Source organism: Balaenoptera ricei, chromosome 12 (genome assembly GCF_028023285.1).
Source record: "Balaenoptera ricei isolate mBalRic1 chromosome 12, mBalRic1.hap2, whole genome shotgun sequence".
Taxonomy (NCBI): Eukaryota; Metazoa; Chordata; class Mammalia; order Artiodactyla; family Balaenopteridae; genus Balaenoptera; species Balaenoptera ricei.
The window spans coordinates 88772405-88794423 of record NC_082650.1 but is presented as its reverse complement, the minus strand read 5'-3'; the positions used below and the strand labels follow the sequence as shown (position 1 = coordinate 88794423).

Here is a 22019-nt window from a genome sequence, read left to right as displayed (position 1 = left end):
CCAGCTCCATTGCCTTAGACAAGCCTCTTCTTTGGGGGCCCTGGTGCCCCCATCTGTAAAGAAGAAGGAAGTGGATTAGGTGATCTTCAGTGCCACTCTCAGTTCTGAATGCCCACGAGTTTCAACCACTCATCTTATTTCAGGTAATTATAAAGTGAATATTATTTCAAGATGGCAATGTCTCAAGCTGCATTCTTCACCTACTAACAACTGCAATGGGTCCTAATGAGGTCATACATTCTGAAGTAGAATTAGTATCGGTAGAATTAGATTAGCATGGGTTCAATAGTATATTGTCCCCAAAGGAAGAAATTGCTCCCTGGACATCACACTCCTGTATATATTAGATACTTGTTATTTTGTAGGCCCTTGTTTACTTACTAAAGGTATTTCTATAGCCATATCGTCATTCATGTATTCACTCAACTTTGAACAACTTCTGTGTGCCAGACACACCTTTAAGTGCAAGATACAGAGATGAGAGGACCCAACTTATCCCAGGCAAGTTGTGAGGACAAATATCAGAACATATAAACGGCAATTCTGTGTGAAAGCACAGCAGGGGTTCTGTCTGGAGAAAGGACAGATGTGTTCTTTCAGGTTTAATACAACATAGACAGACCTTCTTCTTTCACAAATTCTTTGGCTTTCCATGAACATATTTCTGGTGTGCATCTGTTATTCTTGAAATTCCCTTTAACTTGTTTACCTCAGTAACCAAATGGAGCTTTTGAAAAGCATAAGGCTAAAAGATAAAATCTGTTAATTTTTATATAATGTAGTATGATTGGCATCATACTTATATGAAGAAATAAAAAGTTATGTGTTTTTGCCCTTCGTGTTTATTTACTCGTATCACCTACAGTTAATAATTCTGATATAGCTTTCAGTTTATTAGAAATCATTTTATTGTATGACATCCCCAAACTTTATGAATATAGGTGAATACTGGAAAGATTTTTATGTATATGCTTGAATATAATGTTCAATTTATAGGCAAATCCAAATGACCTTTTTAAAAAGCCTGCACAGTAAATACTTTCCAAAGAAAGTACATTTCTGTGAGGATTTTGTAGATAATGAAATGAAAGCTAGTGGTGTTTTGTTTCTGAAGACATCTCTGACATTTCAGTAAACAATACACTTTTAAGAAATGAAAGCTCTCTGCAGTCACAGAGGTGCGTTTCAGGATTGCTTATTGCCAACATTTAAAAAATAAACACCACCGGCATTCAAGTCCCTCTGTTCTAAATTGCAGCACCTTATGAAATATGCCCAGAGGATTATCTGATGTCTATGGTGTGGAAAAGGACTCCAGCAGGAGACTTGGCCTTCAATCAGTGCCCACTGAATGCCACAGGTAATGTAGGATGACCCTCCAAAGTTGACCACCCACTAATAGCAACATGCTGTGTTCCTCACCATGCTTTGTCCTATGTCCAAAAATAAATCTGTCCAATAAGCAGTTAATAAAACAATTTTAGTAAAGGGCTTCCTAAGTGGAGCCAATGAAGAGACCTGGAAAATCTTGATGATGCAGTGGTTTCTCAGTGTGACTAATATGCATTGTAAAAATAGTCAAAGTAACAATTTCACATGCATGTTTGTTAAAAGCGCAAAAATGTACGAACCCAGGTTTTCTGCCCGCCTCCCAGTTCTGTGTCACCTCCCAGCCTCCCTGTCATAAAGCTCTCTGTTTTTGTGACTCGCAGGCACCGCTAGCAGACGCTGCTCGCTCAGTCTTCACGGAGTGGCCTTCTGGGAACAGCCGAGCTTTGCAAGATGCATATCAAATGAGTACAGACACTTGCAGCATTCAGTAGGTGCAAAAGCCAGCTTTAGTACTTGCTCTGTTTATTTTTTGCTAATGATCGCTGTGTGAGAATTTAATCTTCTGCTATACAATCAAATCAGTAAAATCTCTGAAAAAAAAAAGCCTGAAGGAAAAAAGTCTGTGCTAGAAAGCTAATTTTTATGTCAGTGCTAAACTGTTTTGTTCCTAGGGTTTGGGTTTTTATGGATCCTGCTTGGATCCTGCTATTTAAATGAATGGATTCCTTGTCCAATGAGGGAAAGGCGTGAATAAAATCTGCTACTCAGGCTTATCTATAAGAGTTAAACTATGTATTATGATTGGCACAAATCTGTGTTACATAGTACATAAGACTTATTTCAAAATACCGTACATTTTAAAATTAAATTCTTTAGTACTTTAGTAGATGGGAAATGATAAAGCTGTGTCATGTAGGTATCAAATTTCTCACTGCATTTTGACATTAAGACACCAAAAAAAAAAAAAAAAAAAAAATGACAGCGTTATTGTATCAGAGAAAATTAGCTGTTTGCAAAAGATTATATAGGACAAATTTTCAAAAATAGCCCCTCTTCTCCCACACATCATTGAATTATTCACAGAGTATGCTGTATGAATATTTCGAGCACAGTTAAGTGTCACTTGGTATTTTACGAGTGCAAGTCATTGTCATTTTCGGAGACTGATGTCATTCATCCTGACAGTCGAGAGAGCTTCCTGCGTGAACAAACATCGCGGGGCTCAGAACAAAATACGAGCCGGAGCCGCTGGAGAGCCCAACGTTGGCAGGGATGCTGTTCAGTTAAGAGCCTTGAAGTTTTGTTGTGCTTATGTTTTCTTTCCATCTTCTTACAGTTGCTCACAAATAAGCCTTATTCTTAAAAAAAAATCCTAAAGAACATTCTTGTTTGTGGATGGAGAAGTAGCTTGTACAATAAGAACGCTTCTTAGTGAAGTAAATGTATTTGATTATCAGAAAAACAAAAAGCACATTTTAAAAACATCTGAAAACCAAATGCTGTCTAATATGCTTACTGACCAGATCAGTCAGTAAACTGATGATTATTTGGCTACACAGACCCTTATTTCTATTATTGTGTGTATGTACATTCATATATATACATACATGTTATTGTATATATATATATATACATAAATACTGATTACACACAAATACATATGTTTAATAATATATATTTATGTGCATATCAGTATTTGGTGATATTTGGCTTCACTGAGTCTTATTTCTGTCAAAATTGAAATATTTCAGAATTAAGTATATATATATATATATATATATATATATATATATATATATATATAACCAAGACTTTCTTATGAATTTAATTTTTAATGAATTTTATTTTCCCCTAATTTTAGACATTCGACTCTGTTTACTTAATCTTAATAATATGCATATTTAGTTCTTGTTTATTCATGGTAATGAATATGAGAATAATTCCATGGATTAAGTAAACCATAGGTCAATTCTTACAAATTTGTTAAGAATGAATAATTTCACTTGTTGGCAGAAAAATTTTCCTTCCTAAATTCAGTGTTTTGCACAGTAGTGTTTAAATGAGTCTGTGTTCTGCGAGTACAGGTCATCTGATAATGGAGAGAAACAGAAACGCTCAGTGAAACAGGAGAGATGGTCTCGGATTGTGAGTCGCATAGAAATCACGCAGTCAGTGATTGGACAGCCGATGTGTCCTTGCCCGTGCTGACTTGCAGACAGAAATCAAGTGCGTGATTTTGTAGAAAAAGGAGCAGCCTCAGGGCATTCAGCTTCCACAGAGGACCAAGCACTCAGCTGGGCACTTTCACAAATTAACTTCAGTCCCCACCACAACCTGTAAGTGGGCATCCCTGCCCCAGGTTGAAGCTCTGCTGGGGAGCAGTCCAGTTACCTGCGGCAAGGGTGAAATCTGCATCCCAGGTACAACTGTTCCAAAACGTAACCTCCTTTCTGGAGGCCTTACTCCCTCCTGAGCCTTTGATTTGACATCCTCTGCCCTAGATTCTGGTGCTGGGGGCACCTTCTTCTGATGGTGTGTCCTTCGGAAAAGTCATGTGATCTCACTCAGGTCTTGGCTTGCTATTTGCAACTGAAATCGGTAGCCTCATCTTAGCATCTCTGGAGGTTTTGAGGAAAAGTAGATGAGATACCATATGTGAGATGTTTGCAAAGCAAAGAGGTTTGTAACTCTGAGGTATTAATATCTACAGGTAAAGAAAATGGGTTGTGTAAAAAAATTATCTCCATAAGAGTCAAATTTTAGAACTCAACATGTTACTAACTTGAACTCTTCATGTGGAAAAATACAGATAGATATAGATGAATGGATAGATAGGTAGGTAAGCAGATGGATGGATGGATGGATGGATAGGATTGATGTCATATGTATTTTTTTTTTTAAATCAAGTGAGTTTTTTTAAAATAAATTTGTTTATTTATTTATTTATTTTGGCTGTGTTGGGTCTTCATTGTTGGGTCTTCATTGCTGCGTGCAGGCTTTCTCTAGTTGCAGTGAACGGGGGCTACTCTTCACTGAGGTGTGTGGGCTTCTCCTTGCGGTGGCTTCTCTTGTTGTGGAGCACAGGCTCTAGGGCCTGCAGGCTTCAGTAGTTGTGGCATGTGGGCTCAGCAGTTGTGACTCACGGGCTCTAGAGCGCAGGCTCAGTAGTTGTGGAGCACTGGCTTAGTTGCTCCGCGGCATGTGGGATCTTCCCAGACCAGGGCTCAAACCCGTGTCCCCTGCATTGGCAGGTGATTCTTAACCACTGTGCCACCAGGGAAGTCCCAAATGTCACATGTATTTTTGCTCATGAATTCTGTTTATATACACATATAGAAATATATACATACTTATACATCCATACATACATGCCTCTAGTACTTGCCTAGGGACCATGGTCTTCTCTTTTACAAGTTCAGAGAAGTATAGGACCAATGTATGCCTTAAAGAATGGTTACCTAGTACATCGAGCTCATCATGTGTACTCTGAAAAGTCAGTTGGAGGTGGAAATTAAATCCCCTTCCTTGCATGCTTGTACTCTTGTGGCTTCACATACTTTGCCTGAGTAACAAAGCTAGGTAGTGCTTACGATGTAGAGTAGTTCTGTCTCCCACACATTTTTAAATTACCTTGAAGACTCTGCCTCTTCTCTAGTAGAGTTTGTCATTTCACAATTTAATATTCTATTTTCTTTGGGGGATTCCATTTCTTGCCACTCTATATTCACAAAACTCATTAAATGTTAATTGTCACCCACTGCAGATAATTATTTAAAATAAGTAGATCTGTGTTTTCCACATAGATTACAATATATGTACGTACCCACATAGATTACAATATTTTGTATGCCCATTTTATAAAATTATATGAAGACTAAGTTTGAAATGACATTTTATCATCAACAAACATTAGTTGAGTGTGTCCTATGAACTCTCATACTTATAAACCAATTGAGATAGACAGAAAGGTGTCGTTAATCAGTTTAATATATAAAATCACTAATCTGTCATATTGAACATTTATTGAATTCCTTGAGGACAGAAACCATTTCTCTTAATCTTCATTTCTCTAGTGCCCAGCACAATGCTAAGCATATTCTAGATATTCCATAGATGCTTGTGTAAAGAATGACTCTGCCACTTTTCTTATCAGGAGGGGGATGCTGGCAGCTGGAGAGTTCTAAGAAGGTGAGGTACCAGACTTAATGTTCGTGAATTTTAACCACAAGAAATTAATAAGTATTATCCCTCACGTGCAATTTTCCTAACCCAAAAATACCTAGAAATGTGGAGTGATTTATGACATTACTTCATGAACTTACTTGGCCATTGCAGAAGAATTTCAGTAAGCTAAAATTCATGAAGTCTCTTGGAAACTTTGTAAGATACAAAATTAAACACTATGATCCAACTGCTGTTTATAAAAAAAAAAAAAAAGTCACAAATAAATGCACACAGTTTAAAAAAGTGAGGCTAGAGGAATAAAGTGCTTAATGTAGTGGGATTCTTGGAGATTTCATGTGTTTTTTCCATATGTTAATATTTCATTTCATATTCTGGGATTTTTTTGAATTTTGTACCAAGCAAGGTAGAAATAATTTCTGAACCTATGGAGAAATAGGCACAGAGTTCAGGCACATTAAGAATAGTGTCTCTTTTACTTATAAAAATATTTGGAGAAAATGGGTGAATATTGTGGACCAAGAGGGCCAGTCCCACCCCTCCCCAAATTAAACAAACAGACTGCCTTGTCTCTGGTGCACCTGGACAATCAGGGTACCTCTCTCTCTTCCCCCCACCCCGTCCTCTCTCTCACTCATTCTCTCCCTCTCTCTCTCTCTCTTTTATTCACATACAAATACATGCCTACACACACACACCGGAAGTGACAGATGACATAGAACTAGCAGAATGGATGCCCTCTGCAGGTAGACAGTTCCAGAACAAGGTCACAGATATTCCTCTAGCAGAAGTCCCTCCACATGGAAATTTGAAGAATTGGTATAAATGTTTCCTTTGAGGTCATTGTCCTTTCTAACCTCTGTTTCTATTTTTCAAGATGTCATTTAACAAATGAATAGATACAGAAGTTGGAGCAATGATCTGTCTAGTCATGGAAAGGTTGATTTTGTGGGAAGGGATGTCAAGGAACTTGAATTGTGGTTTAAGGACTTGTTTCTCCAGTTTTCCTCTACTTTTATGAGTGTTAATTAGAGAGAGAGAGAGAACGATAGAGACAGATGGGGTGGAAGGTTAGGGTGAGTGAGAGGGAGACAGAGACAGAGACAGAGAGAGGCTGGGGTGGAGAATGCACTTGCTGCTCCTTGCAGGGCCCAGCGGGAGGGCAGGTGACAATCAAAGGATTGGAGGTACACCACAGAGTGAGTGAATCACTCAGCTTATTACACAAAATAAGCACTCAACACAGAGTTGTGAAAATAGAAGAGGGAGTAACAAACCCTTCCTGGAAAAGTCCAGGAAGGAGGCAGTGATCTCTTGTCTGGCAACAGGTCTTGGAAAAGCATGAGTGGGGAGTTGCCATCCACTCCAATGGGAATGGCTCTCAGCTGCGTGGTGTCGGGTCCTCCAGGGAAGAGTCTTCATGTCACTCAGCTTAGTGGTCTCTTTTTAAGGAGTAACAGTTATCCCAGGAAAGGGGGTCTTGACTTTACTCATTCTCCCTCTGTTCCAGTGAAGTACATCGCCCATCAACGTTCTTGTCTAAAGTAACACTCTTAGTTTATCACTCCAAAACACTCATAGTCCTACAGGGGATGTTTCAAAACAACTAGTGTGGAAGTTCATACTGGCCACTGTGACTCATTTTGAGCTATTCATCGTGTCTTAAGGTAGCTTGAATCCTGTAAGGTTCACACTAGTTGAGTAGGAATCATAATACCAAAGAAATCACATCATAGCATATGCTTTATATTAACCCATATTCCCTACCTTCCAGGTGAGTTTTGCTCCATTGCAACAAAACTTCTCACACATCACACTTTGTTGGCCACCACCTCGTTGCACAAATGCCAAACACATTGCCTAAAAGAGGCTAATACATTTGATGACTGCAGCTTATTTAGAGGAAAGGAAGAAAACAATGGCCACCATAGTTTTGTTTACACCAAATATATTTTGAGCCAGAAAAGTGGGCAAGTCTTACTGTTTTTTAATGAGCAATTGCAACACAAAGAACTGAGTGCTATGGTCCAGCCAACCAGGGGAACTAGCAGATGATTTTAATATTTGAATATTCATCACTTAAGTAAAGGTAAGTGAGCCTGAGAGAACAAGAGTTATTTGTTCTGCCCGTTTTTTGCAGTATAATGTGAGTGTTTATTAGGGGAGAGAGAGAGAGAGAGAGAACAGTAGAACGTTGGAACACAGCAAGTGATAGGGAAATCGGGAAGAAGAAACTAGATCAGTAGATTTTTAATCCTGGCTGAACATAATAACCATGTGGGAGTTCTTTAAAAAATACCAATTTGGGAAGTTCACCCAAGGCCAGTTAAGTGAGCTGTTACTAGCTTATAGTGCACATTCAATAAATGTGAACTATTATTGTTATTAATTACAACATTAATTTGGCATTCATATACATGTATTTCTACTTACTTGGCCCTCTCATGGAAGAATGTGGACATCCTCCTTTTAAGTACTCAAGGCACAGTGCGTGGCTGCCTTCTTATTTCTGTTGCCAAGTTTCAGGTTTGTCAGAGTCCTCACTCCCAGAGCTCAAATAATTTTTGCAGAATCCAACAATGCCAAGGAAACGTTGAAAAACATTACTTCCTTTAAAATGGACAGAAGGCTCTTAATTTATTCAAGGCCACGTGTTAAGGTTTTGGCGTGTGAGTTCAACTTCACAGTCCCAAAGTTTCCAACGTGAGGTCCTGAATAAAATGACGAGCTTACTGAGTGTTCATATAGCTCACATTATTGAATGCTATCTACCCTGAAGGAGCTGATTGAAAAAAAAAAATTTGGAAGGAAGATGTTAATTAAATCTTGATATTTTAAGCAATTCATATGTCAAAGTTTACAATGTATTTCAAGGACAAGATAGAGAATATTTTAGACTTTATATTCCATATGGTGTCTGTTCTAAATACTCAACTCTGGTGTTGTAACACAAGAGGAACTATAGACAATTAGTGAACATGGCTGTGTTCCCATAAAACTTTTACAAAAACAGGCAATGGGCTGAATTTGGCCCATGGGCTGTAGTTCACTAACTCCTGGTCTATAGTATACATTTTATTTTAAGTTGGTTTCTTTTTTTTAACATTTCAACTCTATTAGAATTCTCCATCAGAGAATGGACAAATTTTATTTTGTTCTTCTCTTCTCTGTTTTCTTTAACATTTTAACCAGTCATTTAAAATTTCTTTTCAAGAAAATCTAAGATGGATAACTGTGAAGGGCTTGTTTTGTTTTCTTTCATCAGTCACATCATCTGACATATGTAGTAAATTTTTTAAAATAAATTTATTTATTTATTTTTGGCTGCATTGGGTCTTTGTTGCTGCACGCGGGCTTTCTCTAGTTGTGGCGAGCAGGGGCTACTCTTCGTTGCGGTGCGCAGGCTTCTCATTGCAGTGGATTCTCTTGTGGAGCACGGGCTCTAGGTGTGTGGGCTGCAGTAGTGGTGGCATGCAGGCTCAGTAGTTGTGGTTCGTGGACTCTAGAGCACAGGCTTATTAGTTGTGGTGTATGGGCTTAGCTGCTCCGCGGCATGTGGGATCTTCCTGGACCAGGGCTCGAACCTGTGACTGCTGCATTGGTAGGCAGATTCTTAACCACTGCGCCACCAGGGAAGCCATAGGAATTTTTAATTAAATCTCAGTCATTGTGTAAAACAAATGTAGGATTTTGGGACAGTGTTGATATCCACCAAAAAGCCTTCCCACTTTTCAGACATAATGAGGAGCAGAAACTTTAAAGCAGTCAAGGATTCACCTGGGTCAAGATGTTTTGCAGTTTTCATCAGACTACCACATCCCCTTAGTCTCCCTTTCTCCACCGTGTGTCTTATACGCTTTGGATAGAGAGCTCATGTGTGCCCATCCTATCAGCCCTGAGAAACTGTAGAAGATTCAGCTCTGCCCTTCAGAGGGTCCAGGCTTTCTGCCCAGGCAACTTCAAATACATCAAATGTCTTGAGTGGGAGACAGCTGGTTACTTAAAGCTGGACTCCTCCCTCACTAGGCGTTTGTTTCTAAATGCCTACTTACAAGGGTGGAGAAAACTGCACTCTGATTTTTACAAGTGTTTATCCTAACTCTTCAGCTTCCTACACATTCCAAAAATCCAGCAAATGTCTCATGGAGAAATATCCCAGTAAGATATTTAGGGACCCTACAATTTCCATTATAGTTCTTCAGCCCTGAGCAACCAAAGAACATTAGTTTCTCTTTCTACCCTAGAAGTCCTCTGCCTTAGCCACACCTTCCCCTCACTTTTTGCCAAAATTTAGCAAACATTCCTAAGGGGAAAAAAAACAACTGGCTGAAATTGTTTGCCTATCTCAGAAAGGATCTCTTCTTTCTGGAAACTTAGTTCATCTCATCCGTAGCTCACTGAAGCTCTAAAGAATATGATTTTCGTAATTTATATGTTTTTTTCTAGTTGTAGTGGCAAACACATTGGCCTTACAGGAATTACTACACTTTACTAAACTGATAAATTTTCACTGTATTATAAAATATAAAAAAATCTTTAGGCACATATGACAGTGTTTCCCAGGGAATTTTAAGGGAGTCTATTACAAAGCTGTATAATGAAATACTTCTAAAATTATACTTTATTTCCTCTTTTTTAAAAATGCACAGCATATTACTGATTATATCTATAAATCCCAGAAGATTTTTAAGCTTCTCCCTTATTATGGATTTATTGTGTCTTGGTGAAGAAATGTTAGAATTAGTTTTAGGCATTGAAATCCACTGACTTGAAACTTATTCATGGGATGATTTAATGGAATATACTTGTACAGATAATTATGTTTAGGCTAATGCCAAAGGAAAAATATTATAAAGCAAAGTGTACTCTATTATTTAATCATTCATCCATCCATTCAACTACCCATTAGTTATTCTACAAATATCTGCTGGGCTTTAACTAGGTGCAACACAGTGTAAGGACCCAAGGATGCAACTTGAATATGACACACACAACAAATACAAAATAAAATAGACAGGAAAAGAGACAAAATAATTCCAAACTGTGATATGTTGGAGGAGCTTAACAAAGTGCCAACATAGGGAATAAAGTTTGGGGACTACTTTACATAAGAAAGTCAGTGAGATATCGAAGAGGAAATGACATTATAAGAGTGACCTGAAAGATGAGATAGATGTAGACATGCAAAAAGTGGAGAGAATGAGTTTTTCAGGGCATGAGTGTGCATTCTACTGGGGAGAATAGTGTGTGGGAAAACCATGAGGTGTTTAAGGAAGTGAAACTCGATCCAGTGGTCAGAGGTATTGAGCAAGAAGAGAGTGTCATGAGATGAAGTTGGAGAACTAGGTAGGGAAAAAATTATCTGTGCCTTAAAGACCTTTGCTAAGGTTTGGATTTTATTCTAAGGGGAATGGGAAGCCATTGACAGTAAGGAGTGATATGATTCAATATAATGAAAGAGGGTCAGAGGGCTGTTCTATAGGGAATAGACTGTAGGGGGCAGGATGGGAAGCTGTGGAGCGCACTGCAGAATCCCGAGGAGAGATGATGGAACCCTTTATTAAGGTTGAGCGAGAACATGCGGTTGACGTGATATTATTTTCTGAAATGAGAAAGCAAGACGATGAAGATTAACTTGAAGCAGGTGGCTTAGGGGTTGCCAAAGGTTGCATGGTATAAAAGTGTGACATAAAGAACTTAGAGTAGAACTAGCCAGTGTAGATGTGACTTGTCTCCAGGAAAGTTGAGCTACTTGGATGCAGGTGCAGAGAATGCATTTGGTAGAGCCTAGATGTTTTATGAAGACCAAAAGTAGAAGCAGCACCTGGGAGCTTGTTAGAAATATAGAACCTGTCCCAGACCTGCACTTTGAAAAGTAACATTTGTGATTCATATACACATTACAATTTAAGAAGTACTGTGGTAGAGTTTCTCTAGGGTTGAAGTTTTGCTGAATGAATGCAAAGAATTTAAATGAGTGCTGGCCAGTTCCGTACCATTGAAAGGCATAGTATGTTAAATGATACCTAGTTTCTCTCTCCTAGCAAATGGGAGGATTGTGCTTCTTCACCCCTTGAAGTTCCAGCCAATTGTTTGTGTATGGAAGTGACCTTTCTTATTTCAGGCTTGGGAATGTCCTTGCCAGTGCAAAATCCTTCATCCTCTGTCATCCCAAGCCCCTGAGTGAACATGAACTAGCATGAACCCAGCCTCCCTGACGACCTGGGTTGCATATGTAAAGTGAGTGAGAAATACGTCTTTTGTTTTTAGGTACTGAGATTTGGGAATTGTTTGTTGTCACAGCATAACCTATCCCATTCTGACTGATGCAGTATTTCTAGAACTAGGAAACCAAGTAACAGAAACAGAATTGAAAAAGCCTCAGAGAAGGAGGGTTGCTTACTGCTCTGCCTCCCATTGGGCAGGTGCCTGAAAGTTTGGGTCCTGATCTGGAACCACCATACTACTTTGAGCTCATGCATATGCTTTAGTGCTGTCCTCTGGGTCAGAATATTAATAATCATTCTAGATTTGTTTGGTGTTAAGAAAAGGAATTCCACCTACCTATGGCCTGTGTTTGGCAATTGTACTTTTTAATTTTGACTAGAAATTAAAGCTATTTCTAGTTTTTTTGCGGGGAGGTACGTTTACTGTGCTCTCATTCTTAGTTTGGAACTTTCCAGGTTTTACAAGGAAATATGCACAGTGTATACCTGGCTCAGTTTTCTTCATGACTCAGTTTATTCTCATAACAATACCTTGCAATCCTCAAATCCATGGCGTCCTCTCTCTCACTTCAGGAATTCCCGGGGCAAGAAATTGGGATACTCAATGCGCCTATGGCCAAATGCTTTTCATCCTGGGTCCTGGGCAATAATATATAATTTATGCAGGGGAATATTTAACTAAATCTCCCTATCACATTGTCTCTAGACAAGAATTGTCTTTTCATATTTGAAGTCCTAGCCCTAAGATGAATGTATGTTTTTTTTTAATATCAAATATAGGGAAAATTGAGAAGTATTCATATACTAGAACAAAAGATATACTTTCTTTTTCATATAGAATGATCTCTGTCTTTCCTGGAGACACCAGATAAACCTGTAAATAACTTAAAACTATCATCTAGTGAGTGACTTTTGTCTTAGAAAATGACAGTTATTAACTGAAGCAAAAGATGTATATTTAGATCATTGCTTTATGAAAAGAAGTTTCTTGTATAATTATCTTTTAATTGAAGCCACTTAGAGCTGTGAGAACCTTTAATATACCTTACAGATGGACTGTAGGAGTTGAGGCTGAAAATGATATATGAATATACGATGTTCAAAGGGTGTCATTTGCACAGAATGACTACGATAAACCTTTTTTTAGGATTCACACAATAGAGGCAACTGTGGCTGGCAGTGGGAGGCATAAAGTGAAAAAAATCAGGTTATTTCAGAAACACACCTACTCTTTAAACCATGACCCTAACCACATTTCTCTATATAAAGAGCAAGGAGGCTTAATCCAGAAGTATAAAAAGCAACTATTTTTAGACTTCTTTTTTTTTTTTTTTTTTTTTTGCCTTTCACTGTTGATCTTGTCAACAGTATTAAATGTGAATGACACAGAAACTTTTAAAGCTTGTCCTTTGGAGAAAAAATGCTCACAGAGTACAGCAATGTGAGCAGATATAATCACTGACAATTATAATTTTACAGGAAATATTAAAATTATAAAGCTTTCTGAACTACTTCAGTGACTAAAATAAAAGAATTAAAAAAATAAAGCCCAAGGGAAACAGAAACCTTGATGTATCCATGGGGGCTTTTCTCTCCACTTGAATAAAGCTACCTACAAAATCTTTTATAGATATTGGTAAATGGCTTTAGGAACATTTCCGCATTGCGTTAAAAAATACCGACCACTACTCAAGTAATTGACAGCACCTCAACAGCCTGGAAAGTTGCTCTTCAAGCCTCTTGATTTTTGTATTCTTTCTACATATGAAAAAGATTTAGTGTCTCTTTAAAACAAACGTGGTTGAGGATGACTTCTAAATATTTAAACATTTTGATAGTTTCTAACAACAGTGCTGTATAAAACTTGAGTTAAGTGTGTGGTGTTAAGAGCATGGACCCTGGAATCCAACTGCCTGAGCTCAAATCTTGGTACAATTTAGGAGCTAAGCAATCCTGGGGAACTCATGTCACCACACTGTGTCTCTACATCTTCATCTGTTAAATGTGGATAATTATGGCACCTCCAATGGTCGTTTTAAAACTCAGATGAGATAATTCATGTAAAAAATAGTCCCATGCTTGCCATAAAATAGGCATTTAATAAATGCTATATTTTGTTGTAATTGTCATTATTTTTTAAAAGGTAGCAATTCTGTAACTATAACTGTAGAAATTTAAAATTTCTGAAATCATTTGCCTATTTATATTAATTGGATATCATTTAAAAGGCAATTCTGTCAGGAAATGTAAATGTTCTCTAATTATTACATACTTCTTTGTTTTGAATAATTGTGGACAGCTATGTTTTTACCTTGTTGACTGTTGAGGATTATAGTTACAGAAGGAAAAAGAAAATTCTTCTGTGGTTTCAGTTTAATTTAACAAGCACTTTGAGAAGATACCTCTGTGTGTCAGACAATGTGCTGGATATTACAGGGTAAACAAATTGAAAAAAGAAACTACAGGCCCTTTAGGGGTTTATGGTCTAATAGAATGGATAAGATAAGAACACAAACACTATAATAATGTAAGATGGAGCAAGATTACTTATATGAGGTTTGAAAGTAGAGATCATATCATGATTGCAGTTATCTGAAAAGAATTCAGGAAGGAGAAAAGAAAACAATTTAACAAAAGGATTTGGGGAAAGCATTTAAAGTTATAGAAGTGCATAAGTCAGGAAGTAAGAGCAAGATCCATGGGCTTTCTTTGGGAAATGGTGAGTAGTTCATTCTGGTTGGTATTAGGGACCTGCAGCAGGAGAGGAACAGTGGGATGGACCACACTAGTACTTCACAGATCATACTGAGGTTCTGCATAAACTACAGCAAGAATATATTTTCAAATAGTATGTTATAGCTGAGCTCAAAAGAAAGACAGAGAAATACTTAGACAGAGAAATACATCAGAAATGAGGGGAAAAAAGTGAAAACCAGAGTGATGGGGAAAGCTGATGCTTCAGCAGCCTGGGAGAGTTTCAGATTATATGTGAGTCCTAGGTACTGGATGCTGAGATTCTAAAACTCTCTTGGGTTTGCTGACAAGAGCCCTTTCCACACAAGTCGTGATACTATACCTAGCTCCCTGCAACAAGCTGGCACTATCTTGATTGCTCTGGCTTCATGGGCAAGAAAAACTCTGTAGGTCTAGGATATGTTGAAGCAATTTAAATTTATACAAGGTTTTGGGAGGAAGAGGAAAGAAATGACCTTTCAGAAACTGAAACTCTTATCTGAACCATAAACAGAAGGAATTAACATGGAAATTAATGTAAAATGATCCAGTATCATTGAACTGCCTGAGGCCTTCATCCTCAGAGAAACACACTCAAAGCTAGTCTTTAAGAACTCTTTCACAAAACAACAACATGCGGGTCCCAAAGGATAAACACACATTAATGAATATGAGTTGGCAATAATTACAAATATCATGAGAGAGAATTATCAAATGCAAGAATCAAGAAAATTAGCAATGCAAGAAGTAGAAATATTAGAAAATATGAAAGAAATTATAACATTTGTTTAAAATAATTTGAGTGATAAAAGAAAGAACAGAAAGCACAGTTAAGAAATGAAAGACTGAAAAAGATGAGCTAGAACTTCTATAAGTGGAAAATATCGTCATTGAAATTAATGAACAGAATAAAGAGCCAATTAGACACAATTGAAGAAGGAATTAGTGATCAGAAGTTAGGTTGGGGAAAAGATCACTCAGAAGCCAGAATAGATAAAGAAATGAAAATCATAAAAGAGAACTTAGAAAATGAAGAGTAAAAAGAGAAAGTTTAGTATATAGTTAATAGAAATGTATATAATATAATGGAAATGTATTCCAGAAAGAGACTCCATAGAGATTGTAGGAGAAGCAACATTCTGTGAGTTTAGTGCTTAAGAATTTTCCAGAGTGAAGACAGGTAATACATTCAGATTAAAAAGAATCATGAATAAATACATGAAAATCCACATAAACTTAATCCTCATTGTACTAAAAACACAAAGAAAAACACTAAAAGCTACCACAAAGAAAAGACTGGTAATTTACAGAATATCAGCTGTCTACTTTGCAACAATAGAGGCACTAAGTCATATTATGAAAATGCAAAGGGAAAAATAAACACTCCCATGAAAAAGATCAACTGAAAGTGAGCATAACTTTAAAAAATGTAAGTCAAAGACTGAAAGAGTTACCATTCACAGAACCTTACTAAAACAACTACTAAAAGGTTAGAAGAAAGGAAACTGTGCTCGGAAAGAAGAAGAGAATGTAAGAAGCAATGGTTGAAAAGCAATAGTGAATAAATAGATTAGATTAAAATTATTACAACTGACCAAGCTGAGGTGTCGGCACAGCCATTTCTCACTAGGCACTCTGATCTGAAGTGCAGGGTCTGAGGCCTCTGCATGAAGCACCCTGTGAACAAGTGAAATTTAATGAAGCACAAAGGAAAAGGAAAAAAAAGCAAGCTGCAAACCCTCTGAAATAAATGCCTCTGCACCTCTAGCTCTTGCAGAGGTTGGCATCATCAGTGGAGTCTACTGTTGCAGGGGGACCTTCAGGATGGCAGAGGAGTAAGATGTGGAGATCACCTTCCTTCCCACAAATACATCAAAAATACACCTACATGTAGAACAACTCCTACAGAACACCTACTGAATGCTGGCAGAAGACCTCAGACTTCTCAAAAGGAGAGAAAATCCCCACGTACCTGGCTATGTCACTGACAGGGTCTTGTTGATCTGGCCTGGTGTCAGGCCTGAGCCTCTGAGGTGGGAGAGCTGAGTTCAGGACATTGGACCACGAGAGACCTCCCAGCCCCACATAAAATCAGTTGGTGAAAGCTCACCCAGAGATCTCTGTCTCAATGCTAAGACCCAGCTACACCCAATGGCTAGCAAGCTCCAGTGCTGGACGCCCCATGCCAAACAACTAGAAAGACAGGAACACAACCGCACCCATTAGCAGAGAGGCTGCCTAAAATCATACTGTGTTCACAGACACCACAAAACACACCGCCAGACAGAACACTGCCCACAAGAAAGACAAGATCCAGCCTCATCCACCAGAACACAGGCACCAGTCCCCTCCACCAGGAAGCCTACACAAGCCACTGAACCAACCTCACCCACTGGGGGCAGACAACAAAAACAACAGAAACTACGAATCTGCAGCCTGCAAAAAGGAGACCCCAAACACAGTAAGTTAAACAAAATGAGAAGACAGAAAAATATGCAGCAGATGAAGGAGCAAGGTAAAAACCCACTAGACCAAACTAATGAAAAGGAAATAGGCAGTCTATCTGAAAAAGAATTCAGAGAAATGATAGTAGAGATGATCCAGAATCTTGGCAATAGAATGGAGAAAATACAATTAACATTTAACAAGGACCTAGAAGAACTAAAGGGCAGTAACACAAAAATACTAGGGGACTTTAACAGCCCAATTACACCAATGGACAGATCATCAAAACAGAAAATAAATAAGGAAACACAAGCTTTAAATGACACAATAGACCAGATACATTTAATTGATATTTATAGAACATTCCACCCAAAAGTGGCAGAATACACTTTCTTCTTGAGTGCTCATGGAACATTCTGCAGGATATCTTGGGTCACAGATCAAGCCTTGGTAAGTTTAAGAAAATTGAAATCGTATCAAATATCTTTTCCAAGCACAACGTTATGAGACTAGATATCAATTACAGGAAAAATACTGTAAAAAGTACAAACACATGGAGGCTAAACAATACACTACTAAATAACCAAGAGATCACTGAAGAAATCAAAGAGGAAATTAAAAAGTACCTAAAAATAAATGACAATGAAAACACAATGACCCAAAACCTATGAGATGCAGCAAAACAGTTCTAAGAGGGAAGTTTATAGCCATACAATCCTACCTCAAGAAAAAAGAAAAATCTCAAATGAACAACCTAACCTTACACCTAAAGCAATTAGAGAAAGAACAACAGAAAAACGCCCAAGTTAGCAGAAGGAAAGAAATCATAAAGATCAGATCAGAAATAAATGAAAAAGAAATGAAGGAAACGATTGCAAAGATCAATGCAACTAAAAGCTGGTTCTTTGAGAATATAAACAAAATTGATAAGCCATTAGCCAGACTCATCAAGAAAAAAAGGGAGAAAACTCAAATCAATAGAATTAGAAATGAAAAAGGAGAAGTAACAACTGACACTGCAGATATACAAAGGATCATGAGAGATTACTACAAGCAACTATATGCCAATAAAATGGACAACCGGGAAGAAATGGACAGATTCTAAGAAAAGCACAACCTTCCAAGACTGAACCAGGCAGAAATAGAAAATATAAACAGACCAATCACAAGCACTGAAATTGAAACTGTGATTAAAAATCTTTCAACAAACAGAAGCCCAAGACCAGATGGCTTCACAGGCAAATTCTATCAAACATTTAGAGAAAAGCTAACCCCTATCCTTCTCAAACTCTTCTAAAATATAGCAGAGGGAGGAGCACTCCCAAACTCATTCTACAAGGCCAGCATCACCCTGATACCAAAACCAGACAAAGATGTCACAAAAAAAGAAAACTACAGGCCAATATCACTGATGAACATGGATGCAAAAATCCTCAACAAAATACTAGCAAACAGAATCCAACAGCACATTAAAAGGATCATACACCGTGATCAAGTGGGGTTTTTCCCAGGAATGCAAGAATTCTTCAATATATGCAAATCAATCAATGTGATAAACCATATTAATAAATTGAAGGATAAAAACCATATGATAATCTCAATAGATGCAGAAAAAGCTTTTGAAAAATTCAACACCCAATTATGATAAAAACTCTCCAGAAAGTGAGCATAGAGAGAACCTACCTCAACATAGTAAAGGCCATATCTGACAACCCCACAGCCAACATCATTCTCCATGGTGAAAAACTGAAACCATTTCCTCTAAGATCAGGAAGAAGACAAGATTGTCCACTATTACCACTATTATTCAACATAGTTTTGGAAGTTTTAGCCACAGCAATCAGAGAAGAAAAAGAAATAACAGGAAGCCAAATCAGAAAAGAAGAAGTAAAGCTGTCACTGTTTGCAGATGACATGATACTATACATAGAGAATCCTAAAGATGCTACCAGAAAACTACTAGAGCTAATCAATGAATTTGGTAAATTAGCAGGATACAAAATTAATGCACAGAAATCTCTTGCATTCCTGTACACTAAAGATGAAAAATCTGAAAGAGAAATTAAGGAAACACTCCCATTTACCACGGCAACAAAAAGAATAAAATACCTAGGAATAAACCTACGTAAGGAGACAAAAGACCTGTATGCAGAAAACTATCAGACACTGATGAAAGAAATTAAAAATGATACAAATAGATGGAGAGATATACCATGTTCTTAGATTGGAAGAATCAACATTGTGAAAATGACTATACTACCCAAAGCAATCTACAGATTCAATGCAATCCCTATCAAACTAGCAATGGCATTTTTCACAGAAGTAGAACAAAAAATTTCACAATGTGTATGGAAACACAAAAGATCCTGAATAGCCAAAGCAATCTTGAGAAAGAAAAATGGAACTAGAGGAATCAGGCTCCCTGACTTCAGACTATACTACAAAGCTACAGTAATCTAGATAGTATGGTACTGGCACAAAAACAGAAATATAGATCAAAGGAACAGGATAGAAAGCCCAGAGATAAACCCACATACATATGGTCACCTTATCTTTGATAAAGGAGGCAAGAATATACAGTGGAGAAACGACAGCCTCTTCAATAAGTGGTGCTGGGAAAATTGGACAGGTACATGTAAAAGTATGAAATTAGAACACTCCCTGACACCATACACAAAAATAAACTCAGAATGGATTAAAGACCTAAATGTAAGGCCAGACACTATAAAACTCTTAGAGGAAAACATAGGCAGAACACTCTATGACATAAATCACAAGATCCTTTCTGACTCACCTCCTAGAGAAATGGAAATAAAAACAAACAAATGAGACCTATTGAAACTTAAGAGCTTTTGCACAGCAGAGGAAACCATAAACAAGGTGAAAAGACAACCCTCAGAATGGGAGAAAATATTTGCAAGCGAAGCAACTGACAAAGGCTTAATCTCCCAAATACACAAGCAGCTCATGCAGCTCAATATCAAAAAAAAAAAACAAAAAACAACCCAATCCAAAAATGAGCAGAAGACCTAAACAGACATTTTTCCAAAGAAGATATACAGATTTCCAACAAACACATGAGAGGATGCTCAACATCAATAATCATTAGAGAAATGCAAATCAAAACTACAATGAGGTGTCACCTCACACCTGTCAGAATGGCCATCATCAAAAAATCTACAAACAATAAATGCTGGAGAGGGTGTGGAGAAAAGGGAACCCTCTTGCGCTGTTGGTGGGGATGTAAATTGACACAGCCACTATGGAGAACAGTATGGAGGTTACTTAAAAAACTAAAACTAGATCTACCATATGACCCAGCAATCCCACTACTGGGCATAGACCCTTAGAAAACCATAATTCAAAAAGAGACATATACCACAATATTCATTACAGCAATATTTACAATAACCAGGACAAGACATGGAAGCAACCTTAGTGTCCATCAACAGATGAATGGATAAAGAAGATGTGGCACATATATACAATGGAATATTACTCAGCCATGAAAAGAAACGAAATTGAATTATTTGTAGTGAGGTGGATGGACCTAGAGTCTGTCATACAGAGTGAAGTAAGTCAGAAAGAGAAAAACAAATACCATATGCTAACACATATATATGGAATCTAAAAAAAAAAAAAAGTTCTGATGAACCTAGGGGCAAGACAGGAATAAAGACACAGACATAGTAAATGGACTTGAGGACACGGATAGGGGGAAGGTAAGCTGGGACAAAGAGGGAGAGTAGCTTTTACATATATACATTACCAAATATAAAATAGAAAGCTAGTGGGAAGCAGCTGCATAGCACAGGGAGATTAGCTTGGTGCTTTATGACCACATAGAGGGGTGGGATAAGGAGGGTGGGAGGGATATGCAAGAGGGAGGGGATGGGGGATATATGTATGCATATAGCTGATTCACTTTGTTATACAGCAGAAACTAACACAATTGTAAAGCAATTATACTCCAAAAAAGATGTTAAAAAAATTATTACCATTTATTGTAGTTTATTTCTAATCTCATAGTGCTGTGGTTAGAAAACATGGTTGATATGATTTCAATTTTCTTAAATTTACCAAGGCTAGCTTTGTGGCCCAGGATGTGGTCAATCCTGGAGAATGTTCCATGTGCACTTGAGAAGAATGTGTATTCTTCTGCTTTTGGATTGAGTGCTCTATAAATGTCAGTTAAGTCCATCTGGTCTAATGTGTCATTTAAAGCTTGCATTTCCTTACTGATTTTCTGTCTGGATGATCTGTCCATTGATCAAAGTGGGGTGTTAAAGTTCCCCACTATTATTGTGTTACTTTCGATTTCTCCCCTTATGGCTCTTAGTATTAGCCTTATATATTGAGGTCCTCCTATGTTGGGTGCATATATGTTTACAATTGTTATATCTTCTTTTTGGTTTGATCCCTTGGTTGTTATGTAGTGTCCTTCTTTGTCTCTTATAGCAGTCTTTATTTTTAAATCTATTTTGCCTGATATGAGTATTGCTACTCCAGCTTTCTTTTGATTTCCATTTGCATGGAATACTTTCTTCCATCCCATCACTTTCAGTCTGTATGTATTCCTAGGTCTGAGGTGGATCTCTTGTAGACAGCATATATACAGGTCTTGTTTTCATATCCATTCAGCCAGTCTGTGTCTTTTGGTTGGCACATTTAATCCATTTACATTTAAGGTAATTATTGTTATGTGTGTTCCTATTGCCATTTTCTTAATTGTTTTGGGTTTGTTTTTGTAGGTCTTTTTTCTTTCCTTCCTCTTTTGTTCTCTTCTCTTGTGGTTTGATGACCATCTCTGGTGTTGTCTTTGGGTTGATTTTTCTTTTTTGTGTGTGTATCTACTGTAGTTTTGGGGTTTGCTGTTGCCTTGAGGTTTTGATATAGCAGTCTATATATGTACAAGGCTGTTTTAAGTTGCTAGTCTCTTTCCCACCTAGAGGAGTTCTTTTAGCATTTGTTGCAAAGCTGTTCTGGTGGTGCTGAATTCTCTTAGCTTTTGCTTGTCTGTAAAGCTTTTGATTTCTCCGTCAAATCTGAATGAGAGCCTTGCTGGGTAGAGTATTCTTGGTTGTAGGTTCTTCCCTTTCA

General features: G+C 37.6%; 1 protein-coding gene across 1 annotated transcript in view; it reads left to right on the top strand.

Moving 5' to 3' along the window:
* ADGRB3 (adhesion G protein-coupled receptor B3) overlaps positions 1-22019 on the top strand; it is an 802747-nt gene that overhangs the window by 353278 nt on the left and 427450 nt on the right. The window contains exons 7-8 of the mRNA XM_059942117.1: positions 1259-1360; positions 1713-1819. Of these exons, the coding sequence (XP_059798100.1) occupies positions 1259-1360; positions 1713-1819 (209 nt within the window). The remainder of the gene's footprint in view (positions 1-1258; positions 1361-1712; positions 1820-22019) is intronic.